This window comes from Fusarium oxysporum, chromosome 2 (genome assembly GCF_000149955.1).
Source record: "Fusarium oxysporum f. sp. lycopersici 4287 chromosome 2, whole genome shotgun sequence".
Classification (NCBI taxonomy): Eukaryota; Fungi; Ascomycota; class Sordariomycetes; order Hypocreales; family Nectriaceae; genus Fusarium; species Fusarium oxysporum.
Genome location: NC_030987.1, coordinates 2,597,443 through 2,613,463, shown reverse-complemented (window position 1 = coordinate 2,613,463; position 16,021 = coordinate 2,597,443). Strand labels below are relative to the sequence as shown.

At 49.1% G+C, this 16,021-nt stretch overlaps 8 protein-coding genes across 16 annotated transcripts in view; 4 read left to right on the top strand and 4 right to left on the bottom strand.

Annotated features, from left to right (window-relative positions):
* The window catches only part of FOXG_06444 (uncharacterized protein), a 1,988-nt gene extending 1,249 nt beyond the window's left edge, over window positions 1-739 (bottom strand). Inside the window, exon 1 of the mRNA XM_018385114.1 lies at window positions 263-739. Coding sequence (XP_018242311.1) covers window positions 263-554 — 292 coding nt within the window. The 5' untranslated portion in view covers window positions 555-739. The remainder of the gene's footprint in view (window positions 1-262) is intronic.
* A 328-nt stretch (window positions 740-1,067) lies between these two features.
* FOXG_06443 (uncharacterized protein) lies at window positions 1,068-2,962 on the top strand. Of its 6 annotated transcripts, XM_018385111.1 has the most exons (6): window positions 1,068-1,131; window positions 1,186-1,506; window positions 1,560-1,616; window positions 1,670-1,763; window positions 1,820-2,475; window positions 2,531-2,962. In XM_018385111.1, exons 2-6 carry the CDS (start codon window positions 1,441-1,443, stop codon window positions 2,534-2,536), a joined length of 879 nt encoding a protein of 292 aa, XP_018242308.1. In that variant the 5' UTR covers window positions 1,068-1,131; window positions 1,186-1,440; the 3' UTR covers window positions 2,537-2,962. The 6 variants fall into 6 exon arrangements, with proteins under 6 accessions (XP_018242308.1, XP_018242306.1, XP_018242310.1 ...); XM_018385109.1 differs by having other exon boundaries at window positions 1,820-2,962; XM_018385113.1 differs by having other exon boundaries at window positions 1,560-1,763.
* Window positions 2,424-4,044, bottom strand: FOXG_06442 (proteasome subunit alpha type-4). Of its 2 annotated transcripts, XM_018385106.1 has the most exons (5): window positions 4,010-4,044; window positions 3,666-3,856; window positions 3,417-3,601; window positions 2,931-3,349; window positions 2,424-2,878 (listed from the first exon to the last, which is right to left on the bottom strand). In XM_018385106.1, the coding sequence occupies exons 2-5, from the start codon at window positions 3,687-3,689 to the stop codon at window positions 2,751-2,753; spliced, it is 756 nt and encodes a 251-aa protein (XP_018242303.1). In that variant the 5' UTR covers window positions 3,690-3,856; window positions 4,010-4,044; the 3' UTR covers window positions 2,424-2,750. The 2 variants fall into 2 exon arrangements, with proteins under 2 accessions (XP_018242303.1, XP_018242304.1); XM_018385107.1 differs by lacking the exon at window positions 4,010-4,044 and having other exon boundaries at window positions 3,666-3,883.
* Window positions 4,045-4,081: 37 nt separating this feature from the next.
* Window positions 4,082-7,969, top strand: FOXG_06441 (uncharacterized protein). Of its 2 annotated transcripts, XM_018385105.1 has the most exons (3): window positions 4,082-4,909; window positions 5,036-5,646; window positions 5,701-7,969. In XM_018385105.1, the coding sequence occupies exons 1-3, from the start codon at window positions 4,903-4,905 to the stop codon at window positions 7,585-7,587; spliced, it is 2,505 nt and encodes an 834-aa protein (XP_018242302.1). In that variant the 5' UTR covers window positions 4,082-4,902; the 3' UTR covers window positions 7,588-7,969. The 2 variants fall into 2 exon arrangements, with proteins under 2 accessions (XP_018242302.1, XP_018242301.1); XM_018385104.1 differs by having other exon boundaries at window positions 4,082-5,646.
* Window positions 7,970-8,769: 800 nt separating this feature from the next.
* On the top strand, window positions 8,770-12,321 carry FOXG_19248 (adenylosuccinate synthetase). Of its 2 annotated transcripts, XM_018399443.1 has the most exons (22): window positions 8,770-8,936; window positions 9,028-9,038; window positions 9,099-9,155; window positions 9,204-9,232; window positions 9,297-9,317; window positions 9,369-9,407; window positions 9,466-9,501; window positions 9,620-9,759; window positions 9,818-9,844; window positions 9,996-10,027; window positions 10,077-10,313; window positions 10,822-10,857; window positions 10,915-11,011; window positions 11,059-11,107; window positions 11,161-11,197; window positions 11,256-11,290; window positions 11,344-11,348; window positions 11,406-11,467; window positions 11,527-11,589; window positions 11,644-11,784; window positions 11,839-11,865; window positions 11,916-12,321. In XM_018399443.1, exons 1-22 carry the CDS (start codon window positions 8,903-8,905, stop codon window positions 11,967-11,969), a joined length of 1,269 nt encoding a protein of 422 aa, XP_018242299.1. In that variant the 5' UTR covers window positions 8,770-8,902; the 3' UTR covers window positions 11,970-12,321. The 2 variants fall into 2 exon arrangements, with proteins under 2 accessions (XP_018242299.1, XP_018242300.1); XM_018399444.1 differs by lacking the exons at window positions 8,770-8,936; window positions 9,028-9,038; window positions 9,099-9,155; ... (4 more) ...; window positions 9,620-9,759; window positions 9,818-9,844 and having other exon boundaries at window positions 9,857-10,027; window positions 11,916-12,293.
* Window positions 12,322-12,376: 55 nt separating this feature from the next.
* Window positions 12,377-13,209, bottom strand: FOXG_06437 (uncharacterized protein). Its single transcript, XM_018385103.1, has 3 exons — window positions 13,131-13,209; window positions 12,684-13,079; window positions 12,377-12,631 (listed from the first exon to the last, which is right to left on the bottom strand). The coding sequence occupies exons 1-3, from the start codon at window positions 13,176-13,178 to the stop codon at window positions 12,533-12,535; spliced, it is 543 nt and encodes a 180-aa protein (XP_018242298.1). The 5' UTR covers window positions 13,179-13,209; the 3' UTR covers window positions 12,377-12,532.
* Window positions 13,210-13,930: 721 nt separating this feature from the next.
* On the top strand, window positions 13,931-15,070 carry FOXG_06436 (uncharacterized protein). The gene is made up of 2 exons (XM_018385102.1): window positions 13,931-14,022; window positions 14,116-15,070. The coding sequence occupies exon 2, from the start codon at window positions 14,159-14,161 to the stop codon at window positions 14,324-14,326; it is 168 nt and encodes a 55-aa protein (XP_018242297.1). The 5' UTR covers window positions 13,931-14,022; window positions 14,116-14,158; the 3' UTR covers window positions 14,327-15,070.
* Window positions 13,969-16,020, bottom strand: FOXG_06435 (uncharacterized protein). Its single transcript, XM_018385101.1, has 2 exons — window positions 15,380-16,020; window positions 13,969-15,323 (listed from the first exon to the last, which is right to left on the bottom strand). The coding sequence occupies exons 1-2, from the start codon at window positions 15,623-15,625 to the stop codon at window positions 14,829-14,831; spliced, it is 741 nt and encodes a 246-aa protein (XP_018242296.1). The 5' UTR covers window positions 15,626-16,020; the 3' UTR covers window positions 13,969-14,828.
* Window position 16,021: the final 1 nt, after the last annotated feature.

Sequence of the window (16,021 nt, the reverse complement as noted above, 5' to 3'; positions counted from 1 at the left end):
TTATGCTCCTTTTCTTGATTCTCTCCTGCGGCTTTCTGCCGTAGCCGGGCTTTGTCAAGCTCCAAAATGGCAGGCATCAACTTCTCCGGTATGCGCCAGTAGCTGGCATTCTTGACAGGGTTGTATGCGAAGCGCCTCGAGTACTTAGTATATACGAGAATCCATGGTTCACAACCTGGGATCGGCTCCTTTCTCCTCGGCTTGTCAACAGGTTGTGGACGTGGCCGACCTTCGAAGCCTCCACGACCTCCTCCATGCCCACCTCGGGAACTATAATTATGCCTTTGCCCATTATTATCTTGATTGAATTGTGCCATGTAGGCATTAGCGACGTTGGGATCGGCTAAGTATGGTATTGAGCCATAACCAGGATATGCGGGAGCTTGTGGTTGCGCCGGCTGTAGAGGCGGCTGGACTCCTGGACGCTTGTATGTTGATTCTTTTGTTTCAGCGTTGTAATAGTATGTATGTCCAGTCGGCGCGGTATGCTCGCTCCATCCTGGCGGAAGCGGTGCCAGAGCGGCTGCCGATGGTGTGTGTGTCGATTTGAGCATCTCGCTTCGTCGCGTCGCAAACTATGACATCAGGTTGTCCATTCAGAAGCTATTCCTGAGATGGTGCTTCATAAACAATATGTTCGCACAGGCAGAGGTTCTAGATTTCCGATTGTCGATATTTCATCGGTAGGAGTTGTCTTGTTGAAAAGTTGTTATGGCTGAGGGAAAGCAACCAAGTTTCCTGGTCGTCAACCGTCACAGCAGAAATCCGCAAGAGCTTGGGCCTAAGAATTAGTGGATGACGATTCGGCTACCTACCCTATAGCTAAGCAGCTCCAACTGAAATCGTTATCTCGACTTCTTTCCATTTCAAAGTTGATTGAAATTCATGTTTAAAATCTTGCTTAGTATTATTGTCTTGGATCCAAAGATGGGGTAGATATTGGTCTGTAATGCCCATCGACAACCGTTCCTACATCGAAAGTACTACGGGGTTGAAGTCATCACTTGCAATGAGTACATAAAACAACGGTGGTCATCCCGGGGTTGATTGAAAAGTATCATAATTCATTATGACCACTTAATCCTGACTTTTGATCTCCCGAAGACTAAAAATGAATGTTGATAGTACATGGTTGGTGTACATCAGCTACTCGTTATCTGGATTCTTTTATTGATATGGCCCCAGAAAACCAACGGAAGATCAGGGGCCCTCATTCCCGCATTTGGCAACATGCCCAACCTCAGCAAGAACTTGTTACGTCTTCTCAACAGCACTGAACTTATGAGCCGCGTCTCTTTAACATGACTCGGTAATAAAGCTAAACGCCCTCTTATTTGCCGATACAGAAAATCTGCATTTTCCATCCGTTGCGATACTGCAGTCTGCCTATGTTCCGACACCTCCGCCCGTCAAACCTGATTTCAGCTATCGTCATCAATCATGGCTCCAGCTCATAGCTATGGCTCGTCCGGCGGACCAATCTCATTTTTGAGGAGATATTGGAAGGTATGGTGACTCGTCAAATCGGTCCTTGGTGTTATACTCATGACATACAACAGACAACTCATGCGCCTGATTATGTCGGCTTCCTATTTCTCTTAACAGGCTGGATCTTGGTCTGTACTATATCGTCAATGAGAACCCAGAACACTGGTTGACAGATTCACAGACGGTCCTCTTCGTCAACCCATTTCATCGCATGTTCTTCATAAACGACCTGCAGATCTCGTATCCCTTTGCGGTCCATGAGCGTGTCCCTGTCTGTACGTCTCAAACATCAACCTCAGCTTCTGTGACCGGACTTAACAAAGACTACCAGTTATGAACTTCGTATACGCCCTTTTCATACCGCTGGGAGTCTTAATCGCTTACAACATAATCGCAAGGTCATCAGCGGCCAAGCATGAAGTCACTTACCTCTCGTTCCTTATCTCTATTGTACTCACATCCTTCATCACTGACATCATCAAGAATGCTGTTGGCAGGCCTCGTCCTGATCTGCTAGACCGCTGCAAGCCCGCAATCGGCACAAAGGCCAACACCCTTGTAACCATCGATGTCTGCACTGCAGAAGATGGCCATATACTGCAAGAGGGCTGGCGATCATTCCCTTCTGGCCACTCATCCTTCTCATTCGCTGGCCTTGGTTTTCTCAGCCTCTTCCTCGCCGGCCAACTCCATGTGTTCCGTTACTCGGCTGGCGGTCGTGATCTCAGCCGCGCGTTGGTCTGCCTACTGCCACTCATCGGTGCAGGTCTTGTCGCTATATCGAGATGCGAGGATTATCGCCACGACGTCTACGATGTCTGCGTAGGCTCAGCTCTAGGCATGAGCATTGCGTATTGGAGCTACAGACGGCACTTTCCCCGCCTCTCAAGTACGAAATGCGACGAGCCTTATCCACGACCAGGAGTTGACACTCAGCCGGGATGGCAACGAATCACCGATGATGAGGAGGCAGCAAGAGGGACAGATGTAGGATTCGAGATGGAAAACTTGAGAGGTTCGCGACGCTGATATTGGGGACTAGGAATAGTTTGCGTGCTTGTCCGAGATGCTCTGGCTTAGCCTGCATTGCATTACTCTTTCATCGAAGCATCATGTGCTCGACAACACTTTTAGACTTGGTCAAGCCAGGCGTTGGATAAGTCTCGTTTTGTGGTCATTTCATGATATTATTGTACAGGGGCAGATAAGAGTGGCCCCGCATTCCTTTCTCCCCATCTATCAAGAATCTATAGCCTTGTTGCTTACTTTTCCTCTGTCTCCTCGTTCTTCGCCAGGTCATGCTCCTTCAACAGCGCCGTAATCTCGTCAGCACTCCACAGGCGGTGGTAGATCTTGCCGTCCTCGGTCTGTCCTACTGTCGCGAATTCAACTAGAAGTGATATTAGCGGGAGTTCTGGTACATATTCATAGACACGACATACTCTTCTCGCTGCTCAGCTTGGTAGAATCCATCGTCTTGCTAAGAACCTTGACCGCCATGCCGCAAGCCTCCTTCAGAGTGCAGTCTTCCTTGTAATCCTGCTTGAGGAGACTCTGTGCGCTTGCATTGTTGGCACCCGCACTTGTAGCCTTCCAGCCACCGTAATTGCCAGAGGGGTTGCTGAGATAGAGCTGAAATTGTCTACGAGGATCCCAACCAGCGTAGATGAAAGACACACCGAAGGGTCGTAGACCACCGTGTTGGGTGTATCCTTGCTTAAGATCGCAAAGTCGACGCACAAGCTGCTCGCAAGGAATGTCTTCGTTATAGGTGAGGAGGTATCGCTGAGCGGCTTGTCGGGCGTAGTTGATAAGGATGTTGGCATCGGCGGTCATGCCAGCGACGGCGCAAATCATGTTGCTAAACGAAAATATTGTTAATAAATAACCTTCGAATTAGCGAGGTAGGCAATGGAGGATTTGCGCACTCATTCAAAATGTAGAGCTTCTCGGCGGAGGTGTCTTGCTCCAGCAGCTTCGAGGTGACCTTTCGCTCGGCGGCCAGGACGATACCATCCTTTGCCAGGATGCCAATGGCTGTACCTGCGTGTGAGATGGCCTCTAGAGCATATTCGACCTGGTACAGACGGCCCTCTGGTGAGAAGATGGTTGTCTATAGGAGCCAGTTAGCTTGGTGGGAGAGCTTCGAGGTACTGGAGCTTCAAGGGCCAACGCACTCGGGAATCGTAACGGCGAGACATGATGAATTCGTTGTGATGACGAGACAAGAGAGATAAAGAAGATGGGTAACCTCTCTGAAACAACTAAAAACCAGGTCGAAGTTAACAGAGAGCCGTTGTGATGGTGACAGTCTGGTTGATGGTGTTGAGGCTGTGGATTCGTTTACGTCGTTACCTGCAACGGAGCTCTAGGCCGCCGCGCCGCGTTAGCTTTCTGCTGCTTAGCTGCTTGACACTAAGGCTGAAGAGTGTTGCCTCAGGTTGCCTAATGGGGGGTAAAGTCTAGCCAATCGACTTAGACCTTAAACTGCAAGGCTGACATCCCTCGTGACTAATCCTACCTATTGTTTCCATACAGTCACTGGAAAATGGAAAGTAATGGCTTGTTAATCAGGCAAACACATTGCCACAATCAGGCATCAAATACATGCTCTCCATTGTCACGCAAAGCAATCGCATTGTCACAAGCGCGGGTTGATCCTGACCTGGTTAGTTCCTGCCACCTGCCACCACAATTCAGTTGCTGTAGGGCATGGGCGAACGGGCGGAAGCTACTAGTTTTTCTACCTCCGCAATAGCTCCCTCCCCCCTCCAGTTTCGGGATCGCAACTCTTCTCTTCTACATCATCATTTCGAGTGATTCACCCAGCACCATCCTCCCCAACCAGCTCCGAGAGAAGACAACTGCTTGAAATTATTCCACAGGACATCTTAAACACTCCTCTGAACATTGATTCTCAAGTGCGCGCGTCATTCCAACCACGGCACGCGACCTATCGCATTCTACTGATACTGGATCTCCACTATCGCAAAATCGTCGCGCACCTCACGCAGTTTGTGAGGTCGCTTCAAGGCATTGACACTTTTATCGCGTTCACCACTTTCGAATTACAGCAAAACATATTCTTACCCTCTTGGCGCAGGCCATATTCCACCTGAGTGCCTGTGCTAGCGAGGGCACCTCTTTGCGCCAACACGGTTAGAGATTTGAAGACAAGCATCTGCGCGTGGATCAGCTGGGAAGAACCTGAATCTGTTCTTGACATAGTCGTGACTCTCAATTATTTCCCACGTAATTACCTCAATGCCTGTCTAAGGGCGCACACCATCCTGCGCTTCGTTGCAACAGTAGAAATCCCTCCCAACACCTGCAACACCCCCAAACGCCGCTCAGCATTGGCACGCGTCGCTGCATCCAAAACACCACACCACAACCATTCGCACATTCTTAATCATGTCCGGTAAGCGACAAAGACTCGCAAAGTCCCCCAAGCAATCCCAGCTCGTTCAAGACCAAGCACCCCCAAAGCGCGACCGACGCCGCGACACCACGCATTCTGCAGCACCAACTAACAGCAACGTCTCAGGCGAAGCGGAACCTCGACGATCGGTACGCGCCACTAAAGGTCAGCATACGAAATCATTCGACGAACTTGAGCCTGCGACCGTGCCCAAAAAGCGACAGACTAAGAAGACCAAGAAAGCCAAGGAGCAGGAACAGGAACAGGAACAGGAACAGCAGCAAGAACAAGAGGAAGAGGAGGAAGATGAACTGATCCGTTGTGTATGCGGCGCCACCGAACAAGATGAAGATTCAGGTGAAGCCTGGATCGCTTGTGAAACCTGCGGCGCATGGCAGCATAACGTCTGTGTAGGGGTAAGCTCATTCGATGACGAGATCCCTGAACATTACTGGTGTGAGCAATGCCGACCGGACGATCACAAGGAGCTCCTCGATGGCATAGCTAAGGGGGAGAAACCTTGGGAAGCTCGGCGCAAAGCACATGAAGAGGAGTCCAAGAAGAAGAAGCGTGGCGGACGAAAAGGCAAAGGCAAACGTCACAGCGAGACCAAGGAGGAAGATAAGACTAAAGCGAAGTCTTCTCCTGTGCCTGTTCCGGACGCAACCAAAGATAAGAAAGAAACAAAAACGGGGAAGCGAAAAGCCCGCGAAGAGTCTCATGACGCTGATGGCAAGGTACGATTTACTTACCCCCTTCTCCCTAGATGGTTATACTAATACGATGTGTAGTCTGCCAAGGTTCGTCGCATATCAGAGAACGGTGCAACTCCTGTTCCTGTCTCCTATACACCACCTGATGACCTCGCCAAGTCGATATCAGATCTGCCTGGTTCTCGGACAGGCCCAGCTAAAGCCATGAGCAAGTCTATCAGCCATGTTTTGACATCGATGCAGAAGCAGGGCGAACTGGACCTTGAAGAGGGCAACACAATTGAGTCTATGACCGAGACTTTCTCGCTTCAGATCGAGCGCGCCGTCTATGATTCTTACCCTGTGACTAAGGGACAGAAAGAATACAACCAGCAAATCAAGTCACTAAGCTTCAACCTGAAGAACAACCCGGAGTTGTGTCATGGACTGGTTCATAAGACTCTGTCCCCCGCAGCTCTGGCTACCATGACATCAGAGCAGCTTGCCTCGTCGGAAATGAAGAAGCAGACTGCTGAGATGAAAGCCAAGGCCGAGAAACAGTCTATTCTCTATACTTCTGAGACGGGCCCTCGCGTTCGACGAACACATAAGGGCGAAGAGGTCGTTGACGACGAAACATTTGTCAACGACTCTGCTGTGCCCCTCCCACCAGGACCCCCTCGTCGACCAGAGCCTCAGGCCGTTAAGAAGGAACCTACAGGAGGCGACAAGGCGGACCTGGCTTCACACCCACAGCAGCAGGACGATAAGCAGCGATCGCCAAGTCATCCTGATTTCGACATCAACGAAGTCTTCTCCAGTGTCAAGTCTCCCACTACAACTCAGAATAGGCGGCCTTCGGCTCTGGTAACTGGATCCAATGGCCCGGGCGTGGATCCCGATGTAGATCGCATGCTCCAAGATGAGAACGAGTCACCCCCTTATTCGCCCACAGAGGAGACTCAAGACCCCGATGTCATCTGGCAGGGCTCTCTTGCTATGAGCTCGATTGCTGACTTCCCAGCGACAGCCAAGTATATCGGTGGTGCCAACTTTGCTTCAGTTGGACCGTGGTCCAAGTTGATTCCTAAGAGGATGATGGTGGCCGGACGAATCCCCGAACAAAGTGCTATCGAATACCTATGCAGTCTTCGCTACAGCAACAGTACCGATGTCATTGTCGTTTCAGTTTCACCGGTCTCGCCTTTTTCTCATACTGAGTTTCACAATCTTCTTAACTACTTCACCAGCAAGAAGCGGTATGGCGTAATTGGAGATAAGACAATCGGTAATGTGCGAGATACATATCTGGTACCAGTTCCTGCAGGGGAAGACAACTATCCCGAGTTTATGCTCAACCTGGTTGATAATAAGATCCCCAAGGTCCGGACGGAACCCATCTTGCTGGCAGTATTTGTTTATCATAACGAGCCTGACCAGCTCAAACATCTGAAGGATGGGACTGCCAATCAACAAGACGCCAAAGCCCTGGGAACACCAGTGCCTGCAGCACATGCTCAGAGAAGCAACTCGACAGCGTCCGCCGGCCCGGCATTCTCTCCGGCGACCCCCCAGGCCCCTCAGGGAGGGTTTCAAGGAGGCTTCCCTCAGCAATCATCACCAGGCCAATGGCAGTCTACAACTCCTGTGCCAATTCCCCAGCCACCGTACACTCGGCCACCAGTGCCACCACAAGCTCCAACACCGGCACCTGCAGCTGCGCCAGCACAGATGTTAGAAGCACAAAGGCACCAGGCTCAGCAGGCAGGCGTGGCCATGGCACACGAGCTCCTGGGACCCTGGATAACATCCCCAACCGTGCAGTTCATCTTGCCTCAAGCGTACCAGATGGCTCGCAAGGAGTGGGAAGTCGTAAGGAGGGTTCTGGAGCGCGACCCTAAAGCTCGAGACGACCTGCAGCATCTTGGTAATCTTCTGGAGAAGGAAACCGCTGCAGATAAGACAGGAGGAGCTGCTGCTGCATAATGATGTTATGGAAGAAAAGGAGTAACACAAGAATATATGAAATGCCAGCAAGGGGCGTGCAGGAGTTGGGCAACGAAGGCTTCCACACGGCGGTTTTGTTTTTTCCTTCATATGGGCTAGGCGGCATGTATGTGCCTTTCGCAGAGTACGGTTAGGGATGGGTTATTGGATTTTATGATACTCTCGAGAAGCGAAAGTCGTGGATTAGTGTTCTTTTATATACCTTACCATACTTGTACCGTAGTCATGACTTTCTCTTCCTATATGTTCTAACGTTTATCCTCGATATGCCAATCTATCGTAAATGTTTTTAAGGTCCTGAGCCATATTTAGCCGTTCTAGATAATAACATACATGCTGCTGTCCTACAGGCGATCTTGTGGAGCTGGTAACTACCTGAAGTATCTAAAACTACGGTCGAACATCTTTGCATTGCAACACAGGTTTCCCATATTCTCTACTTACACATCATTTATCCTCACTAGGTACCTTTTATGAACCGAGCCCTGAAGATGTAAATTACCTACTATCAAATAATTCATGTTAGCTATTAATAACTAAATTATTAATTTGATCGTTAATAGCTTATTCATAAAAGAGTAAATAAGGATGTTTAATCTAACATTTAATATATTCCTGTCCGCTTGGTCCGTGTCTCGCTCCACGTCATAGGAAGCAGCCGACGTCGGCGGTCAATGACAGTTCGGTAAAAGTGGGGACCACTCCGCTCCGTTCTGGGATACCGTTCCCCGGGCGCTGTTCACACGCCCCGGTAGCCCGCACTCCCTGTCCCAGGGACTTGGCATGCTCCCCTCCACGTGAAACCGGCTTCTAAAGCAGCAGTTCTCTACTACCTACAGAACCAAGCTCCCTCGGTCTTAAGAGCGTGCCGTACTCCGAGTTCATAGCATTCATAGCAGGGATATCAGTAATGTCAAGCATCACTTGAATCAAGTCCATGGGCGCCAGTCTAGTCAGGTTTAGTGCTACGAAATATGTATGTAGAGTGTAGACATCTTGGGTTGCTTACGAACTCGAGGGCACAGTATATTTGGTACCTTATACAAAAAAGACAATTCAGGATTCAACAATGCCTTACCTGTACAGACCTTATCATCTATGTTCGAGTTGTCTTGGCTCGGGACTGGCCGCCAGTACCTTACCGCGATGGAGGGGTATAGTGCAAGCACCCCGCCATAATCACGTGGCTATTCACTTGTTGAACCTCATCACTTTGTTCTATCATGTCTTTATTCTTCTCTACAGACACTAGGTACGACGACACCTACGGCAGTCAAATTTGATTTTGCACAACATGCCTATCACTGTTATTCTCGGAGCCCAATGGGGTATGTTTCTCTCCCTTACCCGGAATATGTCCTTCCTCCGCACCCAGCCGATATCGGTTCGATCTCATTATACTGACCAGGACTTCTACAGGCGACGAAGGCGTGAGTACTCGGGGAGAGCCCAACACAACAGATGATACCCGGGCACTAACCATAGTACAGAAGGGCAAATTGGTTGATGGACAGTGCCAGGAGGCGCAACTCTGTGCCCGAGCCGCGGTAAGCACAATGCAGGCAGAAACCGAATACCTGCTAATCAACGTCAAGGGTGGAAATAACGCTGGACATCTCGTGCGGTTAGTCAAACGCTTTCTATTGATATATATATATATATATTGTGTGTTGCTAATATGTGCCAAGTGTAAACGGAGTTTCGTATAGGTGAGAACTCGCACACGTGGAAGGACTGGATGATTGCTAACATAGAGGCAGCTTTCATCTCTTGCCCTCTGGGCTGATCAACCCCAGATGGTTTGTCAAGGATATTGAACGTTCAAGCTGGCAACAGCGAGGCTGACAAGTACCATAGCATGAACTTCATTGGCTCGGGCGTAGTTTTCCATGTGTAAGTCTTCATATGGCCCTCCACTCCTAACTCGACTACCACATCAGCATCTTGTTGACGTCTGGCCTGGCTCACGCTTTCAACCGAACATGCCAAGAATACTAACTCTGTCTTATAGCCCAAGTTTCTTTAGCGAGCTCAAGGAGCTTGAGAAAAACCTGACCGCGGTCCATGATCGGATCCTTGTTTCTGACAGGGTCAATGTTCTCTTGGACCTGCACATCGCAGTGGATGGTCTCGAGGAGGAGGAACTCGGAGGTTCGTCCCATAGTTTCTGACATTGTCCTTGAGAAATAGCAGCTAATGTCTACACCAGACGCAGCTATCGGAACAACAAGACGCGGTACGCTCCCCCCGGGTTTCCATGGTGGACTATCCTTTTCTGCTTTCGTCACGTCATCGCAAGCATTCCCAAATCTCAATGGCGGGGAGAATCCCAGTCATTGTCGTGCCAGCGACGCTATATAAGCAACGAAGTCTAACGTCCGCCATAGGCATTGGTCCCTGCTATCAGACAAGTAGAGCGGTAAGAGATAGTCATTATAATGGAGCGGGCTGTGTGTTAACTTTCCCAGCGAACTGGCATCAAAATGACCGATGTCTTCCACCCTGAAGTTTTCGAGCAGAAGTTGAGGCGCTTAGCCGACGGCTTTCAAAAGCGCTTCGGAGAACTGCTCGAATACGACATCGAGGCCGAGCTTGCTCGTTTCGATGAGTACAGGCAAACACTCAGTAAGTACGTCGTGGACGGCGTGGCCTTTATGAGATCTGTACAGGAGAGCAACATGAAAATTGTGATCGAAGGCGCAAATGTAAGGTTCTCATCCTATGACTAAACGAATAGTACTGACGCATTGGTGGAACGAGCACCGTGCCCGTGGTCTCACAACCCTCTTCCCGCAAGATTCTTTGCTCAGGGGAGGACATATTGCTCATTTGAGCAATCACTCTGCTGGCGGAACCCAACAAGGGGTCTGCGCTGTAACAAGCTGTGTATTATGTTCACGCCTCGGCAGAATTCGGGAGTCATACGGAGACCTGGCTTCTACTCATCTACTGGCTGGCTGTCGAGAGTGGTCAGTGGAGTTAATGACGATTTATGATTGCGCCTGGGATCAGCTTGGAGCAGATCCAGTCATGGCGTCTCGAGGTTAGGGCCAAACTGTGCTCAGAAAGCCTGTCTTGAGATGATCCCGGGGCTTCATTTTCATGTCAAACCTCCACGCCACGTGCGATGCTGGTAGATCGATATCAGTCAAGTCTCCTGTGAAGGGAAGGGGTTATGGGACCTGGCGCTTGTACTTGTTCCCAATTGAACAGGCACTGATGCTAGATGTTGATTATGGTTCTTATCCAGTAAGTTTCCGCCAACTTGACCTTTTAGTTTGCACTAGTACTCATGATTAACTACAGTTCGTCACTTCCTCAAGTACTACGCTCGCTGGTATTATTGGTGGACTTGCACTGAACCCAAAGAATATCACGGAGACGGTTGGAGTGGTCAAGGCTTGTATGTCGATTGCTCCATGGCCGTAATCTACTGCTGACCGGCAACAGATACCACCCGTGTCGGGGCCGGGGCCTTCAAGACCGAAGATATCGAAGAGTGCGTCTTGATTACCATCTTGAAGCTACTCTGAAGCTGAATGATAAACTTAGGATTGGCACCAAGCTCCAGGAGATTGGACGCGAATGGGTGAGACCACAAGCGCCCTGGAGGTTTCTAGCTTCTACCGCTGACAAGACTTACCTAGGGAACGTCGACTGGCCGCAGACGCCGATGTGGATGGTGAGTTTTCATCATGGCTCCTTTCTGCTGACAATCTTACTGACCGTTTTCAGGCTTGGTAGACACAACCTCAAAACCTTGAGTAGTAGGGAACACAGCTGACAAGCACACACAGACCTTGTTGTTGTCAAGTACAGTAACTCGATCAATTACTACGACAGCCTGAATCTCACAAAGGTAGGATAAAACCCGTGGCATGCCTGTGACACGCGTCAAAACGCTCTAACACTCTGCAGCTCGACGTTTTGGATACTTTCGAAACGATCAAGATTGCCATTGCCTACAAGATCGATGGAGAGGTAAGTGATGCCAACAAGATCATAATTAATTGTAGAAACTAACCATTTGGACAGGAACTGGATTCTTACCCTGCAGATCTTGAAATCCTGAACCGAGCGGAGGTGGTTTACCACGAGATGCCAGGCTGGCAAAAGCCGACCACCAACGCGAGGACCTTCTACGACCTCCCTAGGGCGGCCCGCGATTACGTTGAGGTGAGCATATTTACCTGGGCTAGCATAACGAACAGTGGCACTGACCACCAGCAGTACATCGAGAAGTTTGTTGGAGTCAAGGTAGGTGGACGCGTATACTGATCTGCACCGCAATTGCTAAAGTTGAGCAGATCAAGTACATTGGCACCGGTCCTGACCGTGAGGCCATGATCCAGCGTGCCTAATTATGCGAGATAGAGGAGGCACCCGATGCTTGACTTGGATCGTGCGTAAGGAGTGTTGGCTGTCGGAGTCATTCGGTGACCGAAGAAGAGTGTGCGCATTTAGAGAATAGACTTTGACTTCTCGCAGGTAGGTCATGCTTTAGACTTCAAACCCCGTATAGCCAGTTTGAGTTCTGGCATCGTATAGATCGATCCCGCTCGTTTCAATGAAGGTCTCTCAGGAGACAATAATTGGACCAATGCTGATGCCTTGGCTGAGATAAGTCTTTGTTACCGTAGGACTACTAAGACTCTATCGCTGTTAAGTAAATTTCGTAACCGAGAAAAGGTATCTTGATAAACCTATGACCTATACATGAGGTTCCGTAACATTGCGAGCTGCCTGGTTGCCTTCCCTTCTTTGCACGGTTCTTGTCTGGCCGCCGCTAACGGGCCGGGGGCGTGAATATGCCTATATTGACAGGAATGACAACGAATATGTCGATGAGAATATGATGCCTGTCCAGTGTAACTTAGAAGAAGACAATCTATGCAATCGTGTCTGCCTTTGAAAACTGCTTTACTCATTGATTATGCTTTCGAGCTTCCTCAGGACTATCTAATGCTTTGGAATTCCATCTTGGGTCATGGCTCTCGTGAACTGGTGCCCATCCAAGCTGAATCTACACCGACATTAGCATCATCTCTTAGCCAGTGGAAAGGAAATGTACCCACCTGCATAGTTTTTTGATCCCAATCCTTGGTGAAACTTCTGATTTTCCCATCCTCGACTTCAAATATCGCGGCAGCGCTCCACTGCGCATGTCTCCCTGTCTTGGAGATACCCTTATACGGCTCTCCACAATGACTTCCCTGCGCCGTGTACCTCAACAGAACATGTCCATCCTTGGCCCAAGACTGGTCAAAGCGGATGATTTTGAGGTCTGCAACGCTGGCCATGACGGTGGAGTGAGAGTCCGCGTAGTCCATGGGCGTCTCGCAGCCGGGAAATGTAGCAGGTGCCCAGAACCAGCTGTCTGGGTGGCAGAGATGTTGAACCGATGTAGCGCCTTTGTTTTCGGTGGGAGAATAAGCTATTCGCATATATTCTTTGCAGAGATCAATATTTCTCTATCGTCAAATTTATCAGTACCAGTTGCGGATTCTTGGTTGAATGCTTACCTGCTCTTGCTCTGTCTGACAAGGCGAAATAACACCTGGAGGCTGCATGTTTGCGGAGATTGCTAAATACTTTTCAAGCATTATAGACAAACTCAAGGTTCTTGTGGAGATTGAGACTTTTATATGGGTATATGTTGTCTACTTATAATAAAGTCGAGCGTGTATGCTGTCAGAGCATCGTCACCTTGTTGTCTATGACATCAATCTCAGCAACAAGCACAGAGACAGCATTACATTGTTGACTCCCGACTTTTGTAAGCTCGACGCCTTTTATATCTGGGCAAGTGTCTGTTTCCGTCTTCCTAAACATTATAAGCTCTTCAATAGGCAGTGCTCATGCCTGCTCTTGGATGTTGAAGAAAGGAAGTCTTCCATCTGGCCCAGGCAAGTATGTCAAGTACCAGCTTTGCTACAAGGGATCTCTACCTTTGAGAGACGTTGATGTTTCTGAACTATTACTTTGACCACATATTGATTCCGTGCTTCTTCAGGCAACCCAGCTTGATATGCCATGACATGAGTTCTGGCCATCTTGGTAGCAGGCCTCAGAGTTCAGCTCCGAAAGCAGAAGCAGGTTAATAATTTCTGTAGAATACTCGGGATAGATTCTCTGCCAAAGCTTGATCATTGCGGTGGCTCAATAGAGGCTGAGCTCAAGGAGATTGCCAAGAGGACGGGATCAAATCCAGGGTCTACACGTTGAATCACAATCCACCCCCACACTTTAGCCCGATTGGTGACGCAATCATGTTGCAGCTGTAGCCCAAAATAGGTCGGCATGGTCCAAGCTACAGCCCAAGCTTGAAATTCAATTCCAACTCCTGCTGCAGCTTGAAACCTGGAACTTCATTCTTCTAAACCCCTAAATCTCACTGGCTTCATTATCGCATCGGTAAGTCAAACCAAATATACTCTTCTTCTCTATTCCTGTGCATCGACTTATGGAAGTCCAAAATGAACGGTCGCTAACCCAGCTAAACTGCAGATCGCCCTAAGCTCTCCCGTATCAATTCCAAACAACCTCCAAAATGGCTTGCGGTTCCTCCAAATGTCTCTACGACCGCAACGGTCCCGGCAGCGCTGCCACTTCGATCGCCGAGTCCATCATCAAGCCCTCCGAGGCCACGGGTACCAAAACCAAGTGTATTGAGTGTGGCGACTACGAATGCTGCTGTATCCCCTGCACCATCTTGTGAAGGGGGGTCGAATAACAATATGCGTCGCGAGGCAACAATGCCGGGTGTTTATTGTTTGATAATTGAGCTTTTATAGTCCTTTGTGCGTTGCGATGCTGCTGGGAAACATAGCGCAGCTGGAGAAGGTATATTGAATCAACGACTCAGACGAAGTTTATGACCGCCTTTTGACAAACCGAAGCCTGGCTTGATGCGTGTGCAATTGTATGCGCATATATGTTGAGGTTCGCTCCATGCCGCATACATCTCGACCTTGGCTGTATAAATCCCGTTTTTTGTAAACTCTCCAAAATGCCCATTATATAAGGTTTTGTGATAAAATTCGCCTCGCTCCAAAACTCCAGCTGCGATCATCCTTGGGGATTAATTTCTGAGACGATATGACAAATAGCTGCCCAATGTGGGATGACTGTTTCGTTTGTTGGGAAGTTGATCTTTGCAACTCCCTTGATAATAATCTGGCGATGTGGACAATATCTCATGCCTGTTCCAATACCCGCCCTTAAGTAAATAAGGCATCAGTGGCCGCCCACACGTCTGCTTCTCTTTGTTTCGCCAACGCCTCCAAATCTTCCTCCTCGGTGTTCTGTCCTAAAGCCTTGGGCACATCGGGTACGCTTAGGCTGCCCAAGCCATCGAGTACGCGGCGTGCCTTGTCCACCTGTATCCGTATGGCCATGGTCTCAGCCCGCGTGCGGTCTAGGTGCTCTTGCATGAGCGCAATGACTGATTCGCGTGCTTGATGTGGCCGGTACTCGTTGAGGATGTGATGAAAGTTGATGAAGAGTGTGCGCAAGTCTTGCACTTTTGCTTCGGCATGCGATGGGTTATGCGATAATGTTCCAGAGAGCTCGAGAAAGTTCAATAGAAGCGATTTAGCTAGCCGTTTGAGCTCAAAGGCGCGATCAAAGCGCTTAGCATCCTTGGACTCGGACTGTGATGATGAAGGAAGATTGGTAATCCCCTGGTCTTCGAGAGTTGGAAGCTTGTCGTCCAGCTAAATCCTCACTTAGCCAACCATCTTGTAAAAATAATCGCAATCACTTAACTTACCATGTACTGATCGCCAAATACACGCCAGCGTCCATCAGCTGGCTCGGCCGGAGGTTGCAGATTGACGAGATCTCCGGGAACATCAGGCACGCGGACTGTCAAAGGATCGCCACCATGCTCCGCGATGTATGAATTCCTTAGTTCTTGAATCCGAGAAATCTTATCTGTCGTAAAGTCTTGCCAAAAGGGAGGCGGATTAGGGAACATGGATGAGAGCGAATGGCCCTCTTGCTGTTGTTCGGCCATCTTTCAGCTCTTGTAGGAGGATCACCTCATAAAGCAATCTCATAGGCAGTTGTATGAATATGAAAAAAAAGACGCCGCGTCAAGAATACGGCACAAAAGACAGAGCAAGACAAGGATGGTGTGCGGTCCCTTGAAATGGACGTTTCCTGGTGGGGGAGTGAGACTCTGGTGGGATGGCTGGAATCCACGTGGATGCAACTGCGGTCAAAGCTTTTGGGAGCTTGGCTACCTAAATAGGGACGTATTAATGCAGCAAGTCTCAATGATTTGAGAAGGATAATATCATTTAGTGTCGTGCCGTATGACTGTCGAAGATGATACCACAAACAGTTAATGACAAGATTAGATAAAGATAGACCCTCCCAGTGAAATCAAGTCAAGATCAGTTTGCGCCGG

Coding starts and splice junctions, on each gene's coding strand:
- FOXG_06443 (XM_018385109.1), top strand. CDS start 1,441: ATGGCTCCAGCTCATAGCTATGGCTCGTCCGGCGGACCAATCTCATTT. Junction 1,617..1,669: donor TCTTAACAGGCTGGATCTTG/GTCTGTACTATA, acceptor ACAGATTCACAG/ACGGTCCTCTTCGTCAACCC. Junction 1,764..1,819: donor CCATGAGCGTGTCCCTGTCT/GTACGTCTCAAA, acceptor AAAGACTACCAG/TTATGAACTTCGTATACGCC.
- FOXG_06442 (XM_018385106.1), bottom strand. CDS start 3,689: ATGTCTCGCCGTTACGATTCCCGA. Junction 3,602..3,665: donor CTCGCCGTTACGATTCCCGA/GTGCGTTGGCCC, acceptor TGGCTCCTATAG/ACAACCATCTTCTCACCAGA. Junction 3,350..3,416: donor AAGCTCTACATTTTGAATGA/GTGCGCAAATCC, acceptor ATTTTCGTTTAG/CAACATGATTTGCGCCGTCG.
- FOXG_06441 (XM_018385104.1), top strand. CDS start 4,903: ATGTCCGGTAAGCGACAAAGACTCGCAAAGTCCCCCAAGCAATCCCAG. Junction 5,647..5,700: donor CTCATGACGCTGATGGCAAG/GTACGATTTACT, acceptor TACGATGTGTAG/TCTGCCAAGGTTCGTCGCAT.
- FOXG_19248 (XM_018399443.1), top strand. CDS start 8,903: ATGCCTATCACTGTTATTCTCGGAGCCCAATGGG. Junction 11,108..11,160: donor AAGACCGAAGATATCGAAGA/GTGCGTCTTGAT, acceptor TGATAAACTTAG/GATTGGCACCAAGCTCCAGG. Junction 11,866..11,915: donor AGAAGTTTGTTGGAGTCAAG/GTAGGTGGACGC, acceptor AAAGTTGAGCAG/ATCAAGTACATTGGCACCGG.
- FOXG_06437 (XM_018385103.1), bottom strand. CDS start 13,178: ATGCAGCCTCCAGGTGTTATTTCGCCTTGTCAGACAGAGCAAGAGCAG. Junction 13,080..13,130: donor GTCAGACAGAGCAAGAGCAG/GTAAGCATTCAA, acceptor ATTTGACGATAG/AGAAATATTGATCTCTGCAA. Junction 12,632..12,683: donor GGGATCAAAAAACTATGCAG/GTGGGTACATTT, acceptor ATGTCGGTGTAG/ATTCAGCTTGGATGGGCACC.
- FOXG_06436 (XM_018385102.1), top strand. CDS start 14,159: ATGGCTTGCGGTTCCTCCAAATGTCTCTACGACCGCAACGGTCCCGGC.
- FOXG_06435 (XM_018385101.1), bottom strand. CDS start 15,625: ATGGCCGAACAACAGCAAGAGGGCCATTCGCTCTCATCCATGTTCCCT. Junction 15,324..15,379: donor TATTTGGCGATCAGTACATG/GTAAGTTAAGTG, acceptor GTGAGGATTTAG/CTGGACGACAAGCTTCCAAC.